Source organism: Hemitrygon akajei, chromosome 7, assembly GCF_048418815.1.
Source record: "Hemitrygon akajei chromosome 7, sHemAka1.3, whole genome shotgun sequence".
Taxonomy (NCBI): domain Eukaryota; kingdom Metazoa; phylum Chordata; class Chondrichthyes; order Myliobatiformes; family Dasyatidae; genus Hemitrygon; species Hemitrygon akajei.
In genome coordinates this window covers 65852710-65870434 of record NC_133130.1, presented here as the reverse complement: position 1 = coordinate 65870434, position 17725 = coordinate 65852710, and the positions used below count along the sequence as shown (strand labels likewise).

Sequence of the window (17725 nt, the reverse complement as noted above, 5' to 3'; positions counted from 1 at the left end):
GTTTCTCACGTAGAGTGTGTTGGGTATGTGGAATCAGCTGCCAAAGGAGGTGAAGGCAGGTACAATTACAATGTTTAAAAAAAATTGAGAAGGAAAGGAAAGATCAATGGATGTCTTGGTTGACATGGACATAATGGGCTGATGGGCCTGTTCTGTGCTGTATACTCTCTGAATTTAAGTGACTCATGAAGTATAAACATGAGGCATAATCTAACTAGATGGAATTGCCTGTTTTGTGCTTTGTGAAACTAATTTTATTATCCTTCCAACAGTATCTGAAACAGAAAGTAATGAAGGACTACAGCTTAAAAAGGAACATGCTCTCAAAATATTTAATTACATTAATTCTTGGGCACAGAGGTATGTGTACGTTTTAGTTATGATGCCTGCATGAGCTGACTTTATACTATATAATCATATTTGAGGTGATACAATTGCAGTAATAATTCACTTCTGTAAATTAAAGTCACAAGAAAAGTTGATACATTTTGACATTTTAATTTCCTTTCCTAAATTGCTTTATTGATATTCTACCTTGGATTTTGCTTGGAAGTGTTTGAATATAATGGTTGAACAAAACTGGTTTAAAAAGACGTGCTGCTTTCATTCTGTACATTAACTAATAAATCACTGTGTAATTCAACACCACCATAGGGATTGCTTCTTTGAATATTTGAACAACTGGTGTGACGATAAAGAGGGGCTTAGATTTTGTGTTGTTAATTTTAGAACTAATTATTTTAAAGTGAATCCCAGACTGTGGGTTGTCCAGAATTTTTTGAGGTATATAGTTACAAGAAAAAGTTTGTGAACCCTTTGCAGTTACCAGGTTTTCTGCATTAATTACTCATAAAATGTGGTCTGATCTTCATCTGTTATAATAATAGACAAACACAATCTGCCTAAACTACAGTCAGTCCCCGGGTTACGAATGAGTTCCGTTCCTGAGTCCATCTTTAAGTCGGATTTGTACGTAAGTCAGAACAGGTACATCCAGTATTATTTAGCGTCAGTCAAATGTTTGTCTTGGTATATAGTATATATTTTACCTTTCTATGCATATAAAACACTTAAGAAACGTGTGTTTTTCAATAATTAAACCACTGCATTGCTTAGTAATAATTGTAGCTTTCATTGGGGCAGAGCCTTTCACATGTTCCATTATTCTCACTTTATCCTTTACTTGCATCCTTTAAAGTTGTTCTGAACGTTGACCGACTGTAGCCTAAAGCTTTTCCAATGACCGATGGCATTTCACCTCTTTCCAATCGCTTTATTATTTCCACCTTATTTTCAATCGTGATCGTTTTCCGTCAACAGAACAGAAAACTGCAGATTTTATGTTCTATCATTGAGCATCAGTGAACCATCTGATTGGCCTATCAGAGTTCTCTTTAGGAACTAGTTGTCTTGATCAGCATTTCTGATCTGGCTATTGTTCACGATCGCACTTAATAAAAAAAAATACAGCAGCAGCCGCGAGCGGCGGGTCTTATGCTGCTCCGGGTCATAAAGTCCACCTGCACTGGGACAGGTTAAATGGGACAAGTGGGGGCAGTGCTGTCTGGAAAGGGGGGGGGGGTGGTCAGGGTGAATCTTGCTAAGAAATATTTAAGCCAAATACAAAGTTATACACTCAACACAGTGTTAACGGCAACGACTTAAAATGGTGGGCAGCGTCGTGATCCGACTTAAAATGGTGGACGGTGTTCTCCTCCCTCCGTTCGTAAGTACGAGTTGTCAGTAAGTTGGACTTCCGTAACTCGGGGGACTGCCTGTAATAGCACGCAAATAATTGTTCTTCTTATCAATACTGAGTACACTATTTAAACAATCACAGTCTCGGTTCAAAAAAGTATGTGAGCCTCTGGGGTAATGCCTTCCACAAAAGCTATTTGGAGTTAGGTGTTCCAGTCAATGAGATGAGATTGGAGGTGTGGGTTGAAGAGATGCTCTGCCCTATATAAAAAGAAAAGGCACACAGAGCTCAGCATTTAATACCATCAATTCCACAATCCTGATTGAGAAGTTACAGAACCTGGGCCTCTGTACCTCCCTCTGCAATTGGATCCTCGACTTCCTAACCGGAAAACCATGATCTGTGCAGATTGGTGATAACATCTCTTCCTCTCTGACGATTAGTACTGGTGCACCTCAGGGGTGTGTGCTTAGCCCACTGCTCTGCTCTACTCTACTCTATACCCATGACTGTGTGGCTAGGCATAGCTCAAATACCATCTATAAATTCACTGAATCCCTGATGGTGAGGAGAGGGCGTACAGGACCAAGATATGCCAGCTAGTGGAGTGGTGTCACAGCACCAACCTTGCACTCAACGTCATAAGTTGAAAGGGCTGATTGTGCACTTCAGGAAGGGTAAGATGAAGGAACACATCAATCCTCATAGAGGGATCTGAAGTGGAGAGAGTGAGCAGTTTCAAGTATCTGGGTGTCAAGATCTCTGAGGACCTAGCCTGGTCCCAACATATAGATGCAACAAATACACTCAAAAACTTCAATAGATATACCTTGGAGAGCATTCTGACTGGCTGCATCACTGTCTGGTATGGGGGTGGGGGGCAACTGCACTGGACTGGAAGAAGTTGCAGAGACTCCATCTTGGGTACTAGGCTAGAAGATACCCAGGCCATCTTCAAGGAGCGGTGTCTCAGAAAGGTAGTGTTTATTGTTACAGCACCCAGGGCATGCCCTTTTCTCAAGTGTTACCATCAAGTAGGAGGTGCAGAAGCCTGAAGGCGCACACTCAGCGATTCAGGAACAGCTTCTTCCCCTCTGCTATCTGATTCCTAAATGGACATTTAACCCTGGAACACTACCTCACTTTTTAAATATATATTCTGATTTTTGTATGATTTTTAATCAATTCAATATACGTATACTGTAATTTTATCCACTTATTTAATTATGTACCATTTTATTTATTTTTCTTCTATATTATGTATTGCTGCTAAGTTAACAAATTTATTATTAACATGCTGTTGATAATAAGCCTGATTCTGGTTCAAAGTCAGGTTATTAACAGAGCCTACTCTTCTCAAGAAAGATCTGTTTCTTGCACTGAGCCTCGATCAAAACAACTTTCAGATCACCTCAGAGGAAGAATTGTAGAGTTGCATGAAGCTGGAAAAGGCTACAAACACATTTCAAAAGACATGACTGTTCATCAGTTCACAATAAGAGAAATAGTCTACGAATGGAGGAAATTCAGTACTGGTGCTACTGTCCCTAGGAGTGGGTGTCCTGCAAAGATCACACCAAGAGCACAACATGCAATGCTGAAGGAGGTGAAAAAGAACCCAAGGGTAGCAGCAAAAGACCTGCAGAAATCTTTAGAACTTGCTAAGGTCTCTGTTCATGTGTCAATTATAGGAAAAACACTGAACAAGAATGGTGTTCATGGAAGGACACCACGGAGGAAACCAGTACTCCCCAAAAAAAAACATTGTTGCACCTCTTAAGTTTGCGAAAGACTTCCTGGATCTTCCACACACTTCTGGGACAGTTTTGTATGGACAGATGAGACAGAAGTTGAACTTTTTGGCAGAAATGCACACTGCTAAGTTTGGAGGAAAAAGGGCACTGCACAGCAAAACCAAAACCTTATCCCAACTGTGAAGCATGGTGGAAGAAGCATCATGGTTTGGGGCTGCTTTGCTGCCTCAGGGCCTGGACAGCTTGCAGTCATTGAGGGAACAATGAAATTGTATCAAGACATTTTACCGGAGAGTGTCAGGGTAACGGCCCGTCACCTGAAGTTTAATACAAGTTGGATGATGCAGCAAGACAATGATCTGAAACACAAGAGTAAATCAACAACAGAATGGTTTTTTTAAAAAAAAGAAAATTCATGTTTTGGAATGACCAAGTTAGAGTCAGATGTTGTGGCATGACCTGAAGAGGGCTTTTCATGCAAGGTGTCCCAGAAATACTAGACCTTTAGACAGAGGAGCAGAATTAGGCCATTCAGCCCAATGAGAATGCTCCACCATCCTATTATGGCTGATCCTGGATCCTGCTCAACCCCACACATCTGCCTTCTTGCCATATCCTTTGGTGCCCTGACTGATTAGGAAACGATCAACTTGCGCCTTAAATATACACATGGACTTGGCCTCCACCACTGTCTTTTGCAGAGCATTCCACAGATTTACTCTCTCTGGCTGAAAAAATTCCTCTTTACCTCTGTTTTAAAGGGTCGCCCCTCAATTTTCAGGCTGTGCCCTGGATACTACACCGTAGGAAGCATTCTCTTCACATATACCCTATCTAGTCCTTTCAACATTCGGTAGGTTTCAATGGGATTCCCCAGCATTCTTCTAAATTCCAGTGAGTTCAGACCCAAAGCTCCAAAATGCTCCACATATGTTAACTCCTTTATTCCTGGTATCATCCTGGTGAACCTCACCTGGAGGTTCATATTGATAACTGAAGCAGCTTTGTATGGAGGAATGTTCTAAAATTCCTCCTCGCTGTTGTGCAAGTCTGATCAACAGCTACAAGAAATGTTTGGTGGTGTCTACTGATGCTAAAGTTGGTTCTACCAGTTATTAAATTCAGGGGTTCAGATACTTCTTCCAATTTGGACTGTGAATGATTAAACAATGTGTTCAATAAAGACATGAAATGTACAGTTGTGTGTTTTTAGTTCAGGCAGATTGTGTTTCTCTATTACTGTAATTTAGATGATGTTCAGACCACATTTTATGAGTAATCAATGCAGAAAACTTGGTAATTGTAAGGGATTCACAAACTTTTCCTTGCACTGTACATGTTTCTTTTGAGATGTGCAACACTGCAATGGGCACTTTAACCCACCATGTCCTTGCTAACTATTTTGTCCATTTGTTTTAATTGTGACCGGCCTTACCTATTAATTGTCAAAAAGCTTAGCTTCTGTGAATAAAACACAAAGAGTATTTGACCCTGATTTGATGGCAGTTCATCATTATGATAGCTGCATAAATGTCATTTTCACATGATGTAATAATGTTCTATCTTCAGGTACAACTCAGGGGTTCTTCTGACATGACAGCAAAATTGAATACAGTGTATATCATAGTTCAGGGTTTTGCAAAGTTATCTACAACATGTTTTAGAGTTTCCAGAGACATTTGGAAGCTATATTTCAGACCAGTAATTATATTCATGATGTCATAAGATTTTGTTCTCTGTGCATAATAGATTTTCTAAAAATGGGTTTTGTTGGCTTTCACTAAAGTTTTGATATTTTTGTGTTTAAAGTAAAACTGTCAATGTTTCTCTTTAAAATATAGGCAATGCCTTTGTTGCTTCAAGGAGTACAAGCACCTGGAAATCTTCAACCAGGTTGTTTATGCCCTTATCAATATGGTGACTGCTCAAATCCAGGCTCTTCAAGACCAGTTGTGTAAAATTTGCACTAGTAATGATTCATCATGGCAGGACCTGAATCAGCAAATCCATGAACAGACTAATCAGGAAGGAGAGTGTAATAAAAATGAAGACGATATTGGTCGCAAATTGAATGATTTTGTGGAGAAAAATACAAATAATAGAACATGTGGGAGAACTGATGAGGTTTCTACACGGAGCACTGATCCATTTAGCGCATGGAATACAGAGGAAAAAGAAAAGTTGTTGTTATGTGTGGCAAAGATATTTCAGATTCAGTTTCCTTTATATACTGCCTACAAACATAACACTCATGCTACTATAGAGGTATAATGTATTTTTTCCAGCTGTATCGTTGATATATGTAATTTGCTAACTGAGTTTTTAACAAATATCTATTGTTTTGGAAGAAGATGCATGTTTGTGCATTATGTATATTTCAAGGTTTTAACTTAACCAAAATTGATTAGGTATAAAACTTGAAATGTAAGGGGAGAAAAGAAAAATGTGATAAATTGCTTCAGGCAATTCAGAAAATAGCTGTGGCCTTTTTATAGTGTTTTAGTGTTTACTGTTAAGGATGGGATGGATGCAATAGATTTTTGAAGTTTTAATGAAACAAACTGTTATAGCTATGATTAGCATAAATAGAATGACATTTGTTGGTGTGTGAACAGAAAAGAATCAATAATGCAACCCCTTATTTGGCAACCTGGTGTTTGTTCTCCAGATGACATTTCTGTAACAAATGGACTATGTTTGGAGTGTTGTAGAAGAGAACAGCATTAGAAAATTTACTTTCCTGAATTCCATATTAATTTCTGTGCTTCAAATAGATAATACTTTTAAAGTTTACTAGTTCCATATGATTTTTGCATAAGGAAACTATCAAATGTCAAGATTTGAGAGGCAACAATTGAATATTGTATTCTTTGAAAAGTGGCAAGCATCCATTCAATAATGTAGATATGCTAATGTTTGTAATTTAATTTGCAACTGTATCTGGATCAATATCTTAATATAATTCAGGCTTTGAATGAAATAACTAAGGCAAATGCAGTTATGTGACAGGAAATATTTTTGATGTATTTTATGAGATCAGATTAAGAATGCATATTTGTTTATATGCCACAAATAGAGTTTACGACTTATATTAAGATTTGTAAGCATAGAAATTATAGGTTTTATAAAATATTACAGTTACCCCAGCTACAAGAAACAGTTAAGGAAAACTATAACTGAGCAGTTTATAACAAATGAATTTCTTTTGAAGTTCAGATACTGTTACATGGCTGGTATTTGCATAGCAAAGTTGCACAAACAGCAATGAATTAAAAACAAAATGCTTGACATTCATTGTTGTAGAAACAGAAATTTGTGGTTAGTCTGTGCCACATCCATGTTCTCTGCTTGCGGATTCAGATCATTTGCACTCTGATTTAAGTTTATGATCTATTATTCCTCAATCACCTCCATTCTTTTTACTGCTGAAATCTATATCCATATCTTCTTGGCTCTAAGATTGACTATTTCTACTGGCTAGTTTGAACATATCTTGGACTCTCCACAAATTTCTGCTTCTTGGAAACTACACTCATATACTTGTTATTAAGTGTTGGCATTTTCCAGAATAGAAGTGCCTGAATTTTGATAATTGTTTTCAAATCTTCAAGGACTTCCCATCTCTGTATCCTTTTCTAGCCCAATAGCACTTTTCAATCTGTGTGCTGCTTCAATTTTGCCCTTTTGTGCTTTCCATATATTCATTGCTTCACCATTGGTGGCTTATGTGTTCCTTGTGGAGTTAACTCTGAAAGTCTTTACCTGAACCTTACTCTTCTTTCAAGGTGCTGTTTAAACCTACCTGGCTGTCCTAATATCCCATTTTGTGACCCTCTGAATACTCTCCTGTGAAATGCCTTGGGGCATTTTGCTATGTTAAAGATACCATAAGGGTGTAAATGATGTTGCTGATGGATGAACATTGCTTGATTTTCGGAAACAGTTGTATTCCTGAAAAATGGATTGGGCTTTTGATCCCCATTTACTTGGCAGGCAGGCCTTTGTTTTAACATTTTGATGTCTCAGTGTAGATTATATGTTCAGTTGCCTTATTTGGGCTTGCATGTTTGGTCACTTGACACAAGATTTCAGTGTTCTATTGCTAATGTTGATGATGGAATTAAAGCATTAATAGTTTTGAAATTTTTCTGAGAAACAAATGGTTTTTAACTTGAAAATAATGGGTTAAATACCTAAGATAATAATATAATGATACTTCAATGTTGTTTAAAATCTATACTAACCTTTCTTTAAATTAGGATATTTCAGCTCACGAAAGCAACTTATTAGGGGCGTTCTGTGATATGAATGTAAGTAACAACTTTCATCTAACTTAAGCTATTTTGATTTGTTCTTTCAATACCAATCTTTGGTAACATAGTGAAAAATTAATTTGGGATATACAACCAGTAATATATAAAAATATTTTAGACTTTCTGGACAGCTTTTCTCCTGTAAAGAAAATGACTCAATTTCTGATTCTTTAATTATTTGAAGTGTCTCTTTTAAGGGCAAAACTTACTAGGAAATTAAACCTAAATAGCTGTAGAGTATGTTAAATGTTCTTTCCAACCCAACTTGCATTTTACAGGTCTTTTGCTCTGCCTGAATCTCCTTGGAATACATGGGACATGCATTGTTTCAGTCTTAGTTGAGCCCTTCTCTTACAGTCATCAGTATTCAAGAAAAAGTGGTTTCAGTGTCCTTTTCTGTGCTGAGCTGAGTTTTTCAATTGCTGCCAAATTTAGTCTCCATGTTCACATGGTACTCTTGAGTCTTCAGTTTCCTAGCTTCTCCACCTCCAATATGTGGTATGGCAGCAAATACAATATAACTGACAGTCACAACTACTCTCTGCACTTATGTTCATTTTGCAGTCTTAATGTTATTACACACTTTATACCTGTTGCATATGAGTTTCACCTGGCTGCAGGGTGAACTTGTAGGTTTCAAGTTGACATTGTATGATCTTTATTTTCAACTGGCTATTAACAGCTGAAGTTTGAGATGCAGTTATTGGTTACAAACTTTCTTGTTAAGTGAAATTCATAGTTGCAAAGTACAAGTGATTTTAATTAAACGTGGAGTCAGTAGTTCCTTGTGGGAATTGAAGTTGATTGCGAGGCCCATGATAGACTAAATTAAAATAATAGTTTATATTTTCAAAGCACTAAATACCTTTTTAATTTCCCAAGTAATTGCTGTATTTAAAAGACATAAGACTCTATTGGCAGTGCACTTACACTATCTTATACAAAGCAGTTAAGAAATTGTTTTGCAGAAAAGCCATTCCCAATGTATTCTTGATTTAAAAAAAATATGAACTTTGATCAGAACACTTTTAACTTTCAACTTTCTGATTCTGATGCATAATATTATATTCCAGTGCATTATCATATTTGTAAATTTTCATCTGGTGCATCATCATGTTGAATTATTGTTAGATTTAATTTTTCATTCATAGTACCTCCTAAAATAGACATTCCAATATAATCCTTAGGAAGTAATTTCATACAATTTTGGATACGTCCAATATCTTTCTAGTAAAATAATTTTTCTGATGAAATGAAAATAAAAGGCATGGAAAGATTAGGAACACTAAAAGCGTATGTGATGAAAATAAAGAGGTTGAAGTTCTGATGTGATCTTTTTAAAAAATCAGGCTTGAAGTTTAGGTGATTTTAATTACCCACAAAATGAATTCAGCAATTGAATGCATTGCTTTTTGAATTTGCTAGTGGGGAAAAACCTGTAAGAAGATTTAATTTGGCAATATTGATATAGATAGTTTAGATTATATTTGGGAAATCTACATACTACTGTAAGTTCCATGTACCCAGAGCAAATCTCCGAAAGATCTTGTCACTGTAAAATATTAAAGTAGTGATAGTCTTTTATAAAATTCTAATTTTCTGAGCTTTATGTAAAGTCAGCAAAACTGGATTTGAGGTGAGGTATAGAGGGAACGAATAATTTTAATCTGAAAACCTTTGTAATTTGCTGATTTTCATCATTTTGTTTCTTGTGTCCAAAATCTCTAATTGCCCTTATTTGTTATATATTTAGGATGTGGAAGTACCTTTGCACTTGCTTCGCTATGTCTGCCTCTTCTGTGGGAAAAATGGCCTTACGCTTATGAAAGATTGTTTTGAATATGGAACACCTGAAACTCTTCCTTTTCCAATAGCACATGCATTTATTACAGTAGTATCCAATGTAAGTTGTACATATTTTTACTTTGAATTCTATTAATTATTCAACAAGCCAGTTGACTTAGTCTATTAAAAATTTGCTGTTCCCTACAGATTAATGTACAGGTAGATATGCTCATAAACATTTTGTTAGGTTACAGTTAAGAATCTAAGCTAAAGCTATTTTGGTTCTTTTGCAATAAGTTTCATAATTATGTAAAGAATGTAGAGTGTTGGTTAAGCCAAATATTGTTGGGGATGTGGAACAAGTAGGTTTATGTACTTTAAAATTGTGTAACTCAGTTATAAATCCAAAATATTTACACATTTTTGTAATTCATGATCATTGTTTAATGCTTTGGCTAGTTGTATTATCAAAAGGTGTATGTTAATTTGTGTGCTGTATAAAATAATGTAATGTGTAGTTTGGTTCTATGGTCATTCAAGAAATAATGTATAAATACTTGAGTTATTAACATATTTAAAGTAACTGCATTCTAGAAAATTAAACATGTATTAAGACTATAAGATCCAGGAGTAGAATTAGGCCATTTGGGTCTTCGAGTCTGCTCTGCCATTCCACCAAAGCTGATTTATTATTCCTCTCACCCCCATTCTACTACCTTCTCCCCATAAACTTTGATGCTCTGATTAATCAGCAACCTGTCAACCTCTGCCTTGGATATACCCAGTAACTTGGCCTGCTTAGCTGTCTGTGGCAAAAAATTACACAAATTCACCACCCTCTGGCAAAATAAATTTTTCCTCATCTCTGTTCTAAATGGATAGAAACATAGAAAACCTATAGCACAGTACAGGCCCTTTGGCCCACAAAGATGTGCCAAACATGTCCCTAGCTTAGAAATTACTAGGGTTACCCATAACCCTCTATTTTCTAAGCTCCATGTACCTACCCAAAAGACTCTTAAAAGACCCTATCGTATCCGCCTCTACCACTGTTGCTGGCAGCCCATTCCACACACTCGCTACTCTCTGCGTTTTAAAAAAAACTTACCCCTGACATCTCCTCTGTAGCTATTCCCAAGCACCTTAAACCTGTGCCCTCTTGCGGCTGCCATTTCAGCCCTGGGAAAAAGCCTCTGATTATCCACATGATCAGTGCCTCTTATCATCTTATACACCTCTATCAGGTCACCTCTCATCCTCCATCGCTCCAAAGAGAAAAGGCCGAGTTCACTCAACCTGTTTTCATAAGGTATGCTCCCTATCCAGGCAACATCCTTGTAAATCTCCTCTGCACCCTTTCTATAGTTTCCACATCCATCCTGTAGTGAGGCGACCAGAACTCCAAGTGGGGTCTGACCAGGGTCCTATATAGCTGCAACATTACCTCTCGGCTCCTAAATTCAATTCCACGATTGATGAAGGCCAGTACACCGTATGCCTTCTTAACCACAGAGTCAACCTACACAGCTGATTTGAGCATCCTGTGGACTTGGACCCCAAAATCCCTCTGATCCTCCACACTGCCAAGAGTCTCTCCATTAATACTATATTCTGCCATCATATTTGACCTACCAAAATGAACCACTTCACTCTTATCTGGGTTGAACTCCATCTGCCACTTCTCAGCCCAGTTTGACATCCTGTCAATGTCCCGCTGTAACTTGTGACAGCCCTCCACACTGTCCACAACAGCCCCCAACCTTTGTGTCATCAGCAAACGTACTAATCCATCCCTCCAATTCCTCATCCAGGTCATTTATAAAAATCATGAAGAGTAAGGGTCCCAGAACAGATCCCTGAGACACACCACTGGTCACTGACCTCCATGCAGAATATGACCCGTCTATAACCAAACTTTGCCTCTGTGAGCAAGCCATTTTTGGATCCACAAAGCAATGTCCCCTTGGATCCTATGCCTCCTTACTTTCTCAATAGGCCTTGCATGGGGTACCTTAACAAATGTCTTGCTGAAATCCATATACACTACATCTACTGCTCTTTCTTCATCAATGTGTTTAGTCATATCCTCAAAAAATTCAGTCAGGCTTGTAAGGCATGACCTGCCCTTGACAAAGCCATGCTGACTATTCCTAATCATATTATACCTCTCCAAATGTTCATAAATCCTGCCTCTCAGGATCTTTTCCATCAACTTACCAACCACTGAAGTCAGACTCACTGGTCAACAATTTCCTGGGCTATCTCTACTCCCTTTCTTGAATAAGGGAACAACATCCGCAATCCACCAATCCTCCGGAACCTCTCCCATCCCCATTGATGATGCAAAGATCATCACCAGAGGCACAGCAGTTTCCTCCCTTGCCTCCCACAGTAGCCTGGGGTACATCTCCTCCTGTCCTGGTGACTTATCCAACTTGATGCTTTCCAAAAGCTCCAGCACATCTTCTTTCTTAATACCTACATGCTCAAGTCTTTCAGTCCTCTGCAAGTCATCACTACAATCACAAAAATCCTTTTCTGTAGTGAATACTGAAGTAAAGTATTCATTAAGTACCTCTGCTATTTCCCCCGGTTCCATACAGACTTTCTCACTGTCACACTTATCCTCTTGCTCTTCACACACTTGTAGAATGCCTTGGGCTTTTCCTTAATCCTGTCCGCCAAGGCCTTCTTTTGGCCCCTTCTGGCTCTCCTAATTTCTTTCTTAAGCTCCTTCCTGCTGGACTTATAATCTTCTAGATCTCTAACATTACCTAGCTCCCTGAACTTTTCATAAGATTTTCTTTTTGACTAGATTTACTACAGCCTTTGTACAACGTGGTTCCTGTACACTACCATAACTTCTCTGTCTCTTTGGAACTTACCTATGCAGAACTCCACGCAAATATCCCCTGAACATTTACCACATTTCTTCCCTCCCTTTCCCTGAGAACATCTGTTCCCAACTTAAGCTTCTAAGTTCCTGCCTGATAGTCTCATAATTCCCCTTACTGCAATTAAGCACTTTCTAACTTGCCTGTTCCTGTCTCTCTCCAATGCTATTGTAAAGGAGATAGAATTATGATCACTATCTCCAAAAATGCTGTCCCACTGAGAGATCTGACACCTGACCAGGTTCATTTCCCAGTACCAAATCAACTACAGTTTCCCTCTTGTAGGCGTACCTACATATTGTTGTAAGAAACCTTCCTGAACACACCTAACCATCTCCACCCCATCTTGCTCTAGGAAGATGCCAATCGATATTTGGGAAATTAAAATCTCCCACCACGACAACTCTTATTATTACACCTTTCCAGGATCTGTTTCCCTATCTGCTCCTTGGTATCCCTGTTACTATTGGATGGTATATAAAAAACACCCAGTAGAGTTATTGACCCTTTCCTGTTCCTAACCTCCACCCAGATACTCCGTAGATAATCCCTCCATGATGTCTACCTTTTCTGCAGCCGTGACACTATATCTCTGATCAACAGTGCCACGCCCCCTCTTGCCTCCCTCCCTTTCCTTTCTGAAACATCTAAAACCTGGCACTCGAATTAACAATTCCTGTCCCTGAGCCATCCAAGACTCTGTAATGGCCACCACATCATAGCTCCTGTACTGATCCACGCTCTAAGCTCATCTGCTTTGTTCACAATACTCCTTGCGTTAAAATAGATACATCTCAAACCGTCAATTTGAATGCGTCCCTTCTCTACCACCTGCCTATCCTTCATCACACACTGCCTCCAAGCATTCTCTATTTGTGAGCCAACTGCCTCTCCCCCAGTCTCTTCAGTTCGGTTCCCACCCCCCAAAAATTCAAGTCTAAGCTTGCCCCAATAGCCTTAGTATACCTTCCCGCCAGGATATTGGTCCCCCTGGGATTCAAGTGCAACCTGTTCTTTTTGTAAAGATCACACCTGCCCCAAAAGAGGTCCCAGTGATCCAGAAATCTGAATCCCTGCCCCCTGCCCCAATCCCTCAGCCACGCATTTATCCTCCACTTCATTCTATTCCTATATTCACTGTCATGTGGTACAGGCAGTAATCCCGAGATTACTACCGTTGCAGTCCTGCTTCTCAACTTCCTTCCTAACTCCCTGTAGTCTTCTTTCAGGACCTCTTCCCTTTCCCTCCCTATGCCATTGGTACCAATATGTACCACGACCTCTGGCTGTTCTCCCTCCCACTGCAGGATATCATGGACATGATCTGAAACATCCCAGACCCTGTCACCTGCGAGGCAAACTACCATCCCAGTTTCTTTCCTGCGTTCATAGAATCGCCTGTCTGACCCCTAACTATAGAATCCTCTATCACTATTGCCTTCCTCTTCCTCCCACTACCCTTCTGAGCCACAGGGCTGGACTCTTGCTTCCCCCAGGTAGGTTGATTCCCCTCCACCCCAACAGTACTCAACCAGGAGAACTTATTGTTCAGGGGGACAGCCACAAGGGTACTCTTTAGTACCTGACCCTTCCCCTTCCCCCTCCTGACTGTGACCCACTTGTTTGTCTCCTGTGGCCCATTTGTGACCACCTGCTTGTAACTCCTTTCTATCACCTCCTCACTCTCCCTGACCAGGCGAAGGTCATTGAGCTGCATTTCCAGTCCCCTAACGTGGTCCCTTAGGAGCTGCAGCTCGACACACCGGGTGCAGAAATGGCTGTCCGGGAGGCTGGGAGACTCCAGGACTTAACACATCTGACACCAAGCACAGAACACCGGCCTCAAACACATACTCCCTTTTGGCAATTAACACAGGTAAACCTACCTCGCCTTGTCCTATTACCGCCAAAGCCCTATCACTCTGCTACCCTCGCACTCTGCTGCCCAATATGGCGGTCTTCTTTTTAAACTTCAGTCTACTGGCTGAAGTCACGCGCTTGCGCTGTCTTGCCTCTCTTTATCCTGAGTAATAAAATGCCTTCGCTCCGGAAATACTTAGCCGTTCCACTCGCAGCCTTCTCGCTTCGAATCCTCTAGTCCTGAGGCTCTGCTTTGACAGATATTAAACCCATACATTTGTGTGTTGCAAAAGGCTTTAAATGCCTGAACATAACTGTACTTAAATTATTTTTGATTTTATATGTAGTATTAATAATTAGGACCTTAAACCCTAACATGAAAGCATACCCTTGCTTAAATACACAATGCACCTGGTCCTAGACTCCCCCACCTCCAACTATATGAAACATCCTCTCCACATCCACTCTATCCAGACCTTTCAATATTTGAGAGGTTTCAATGAGATTCCCCCCCCCCCCCCCCCAATCATTGCCGTATCCTTGGATGTTAGGTGCCCAACTATGATCTCCTTTCAGCTATGACGCGGAGATGTCCAAGAGATCATGCCTGCCAATCTCTCTTGCTGCCCACCGAGAAATAAAGTAGAACATTTTTTTTGATCTATAGAAGTTAGTTTATCTCCAGTACCTTTGTGCATCTGAGTTATGATTTATCAACGGAACTTTGATATAAATCAGACCTCCCTGTTAATAACACACACCTATTCCGTCTCCCTGACTCTATTATCTTCATTCATTACTTTTCTTCTTTTAATGTACTTGTATCCTTTTAATGATCTTTTATCTGTGTGCATTTCACAACAGCACTTTGCTTCAGAAATTCCTATGTCTATATTTAGTATAGAAATAGTCTTGTACATTGTAACTGCATAGCTGCTCCTCTCTGTGCACTTAATCTGCAGTGGCAGCTTAAGTCTTGAGGTCGAATTTGTGCAACACAGAACTTTGTCAACAAAAGTTCAACCCCTGTTGTCAGAAATACTTTGACAGATATTAAACCCATGCATTTGTGTGTTGCAAAAGGCTTTAAATGCCTGAATATAACTGCTTAAATTATTTTTGATTTTATATATAGTATTAATAATTAGAACTGTGAGTCTTAACATGAAAGCACACCCTTGCTTAAATACAGAATACACCTTAGTAAACAATTAAATTTACTTGGAAAAATGTAAATTAGTTGAAATTTTCCTGTCAAAGTGTTAGAGTGTTAGGAAAATAAAACGTAGAACCACAGAACAGTTAACTTTACACCATTTGGATGGAAAACTTTAGCATCTATTTCTCAGGAATTGAGCAGGGTCAGCATTGATATATAACAGAAATTTCAAGTTTCACTTATCTTTTGGAATTGTATGATATTACACTCAGCAAAATAGGTTATGTGGGAACGACTTGATTCATAAAAAACAAGTGAGGGTAACTGAATAAAAAATAAAATCACAAGGGATCAGGATTAATATAATATCATGGATTGAAGTTTAGCTTAGTTAAAACATTTTTGAGTACCAAGACTGTGATTAATTGCTTGCTCAAAGGATTAGCGATGAAGCTCCAGCAATCATAATCTATATCAATGACATGGGTGAGGGATATAAATTGCACTTTACTGATGATACTAAGGTATAGTGATATGGGTTATGAGGAGGAATTGGAGAGCTTCAAAGGGATATAGACAAGGTGAGTAAATCGGTAAGAACCAGATAACTAGAATATAATGTGGAAAAGTGGAACTCACCAGCTTTTGTAGAAAGGATAGAAAGGGTGGCTCATTGAGTAGACAAATGATGTATTTCTTTTATTGCAGAGAAGTGTGAAATGCTGCACTTTTTCTGAAATGGATAGGTTATAGATTAGAGCATATTTGGGAAGCGTGGGACCTCAGTGTGCATGAGTTTAAATTTTTGAGTGTGCAAGGGTGGTTAGTAAAATACATGGAATCCTGAGAGTCTTAAGCAGGAAGGTTTTGAATGTATACAAAACTGTGGTTAGCCCAAAACTGTCCAAGCCTGGTTGCCACATTTTGTGATGTCAGATCCTGGAGAGGATGGTGAATTGATTTAGTAGAATGGATCTGACAATGAGAGATTAATTTACAAATTCAACTGGTCAAGTTGGGCAGTTCTCCTTGCAACAAAGGAGGTCAAATGAAGATTTGTTTGAGGTGCGTAGGTTAATTGTAGCTCATAAGTAAATGGAGGAAAATATTCCCATTTATAGATGGCTTAGTGATGAGGGTAACAGGTTTAAAATTTGACACAAAAGTATCAAGGAGGATGTGATAAAAGGTATTTTTCACAGAATAATTGAGATAATCATTTCACATTTCCCCCTCCCCCTACTACTTTCAAATCTCTTACTATCTTTCCTTTCGGTTAGTCTTGACGAAGGGTCTCGGCCTGAAACGTCGACAGTGCTTCTTCTTATAGATGCTGCATGGCCTGCTGTGTTCCACCAGCATTTTGTGTGTGTTGTTGTTGAATTTCCAGCATCTGCAGATTTTCTCGTGTGAGATCTAGAATTATGCTTTTGTAACGAGAATTTACATAGATTTGATGAAATTTATGCCAATCACACTTACCGTACTTCTTGTACATTATCGGCATGGGGAGCAAAATATCTATTTTAAAGTTTCCAAAGAATGGAAACTAAGTTACTTGGAGCCAGGGCACTGACTTAATTACTGACAATTAAGAAATTTTGTATGGCATTGAACCTTGATGTTTTGAAGCGCTGTTCTACAATTTAATGGGTTTTTCCTAACTTCTTTTGAACACAAAAACATCTTGATGAGTAAAACCATTTATTAACGTACAAGTTTTTTTCCATAAGTAATATCACAGCTGTGATATACTATCTTAAAATTCATAGCAGTGCTTTCTCTTTTTCTCCTTTTGGACTGCTGAAGAAAGAAAAATGTTTTAATAGTTTTACTTAAGACAAGTGTTGCCACTACACCTCCAGCGATGAATAACTATTTTGACCATCTCTGAATTATGTTATTTGAAAATCCTGGAACTCCTTCCTGACAACATTTTAAGAGCATCTTCATTTCACTTAGTGCAGTGTTTTAAGAACAAGCCTCAAAATTTCCATATCAGTCATCCTAAAGAAAACAAAATAAAAGACTATCTTACCAGCAGCAGTCAAACCAGGGAATGAATTAAACAAGATTGTAACTTGCTGCATTAGGTGAGCTGTATGTGCCCGCTGTGACATGAAGGAAAAACTATAGACTGTCTTTTGTAACCTTCTGTATCATCTAAAGTCCAAAAGGGCAAGTTACTGTATGCAGTAATGTGAATGCCCAGACTGAAGAGGGACGTGAGAAAGCTGTCTAAGCTAAAACAGTACATTAAG

General features: G+C 38.7%; 1 protein-coding gene across 3 annotated transcripts in view; it reads left to right on the top strand.

Moving 5' to 3' along the window:
• The window catches only part of usp34 (ubiquitin specific peptidase 34), a 300100-nt gene that overhangs the window by 48270 nt on the left and 234105 nt on the right, over positions 1–17725 (top strand). For all 3 annotated transcript variants that reach the window (XM_073051066.1, XM_073051065.1, XM_073051064.1), the window contains exons 2-5: positions 273–360; positions 5295–5718; positions 7713–7763; positions 9520–9669. In XM_073051066.1, the coding sequence (XP_072907167.1) occupies positions 273–360; positions 5295–5718; positions 7713–7763; positions 9520–9669 (713 nt within the window). The remainder of the gene's footprint in view (positions 1–272; positions 361–5294; positions 5719–7712; positions 7764–9519; positions 9670–17725) is intronic.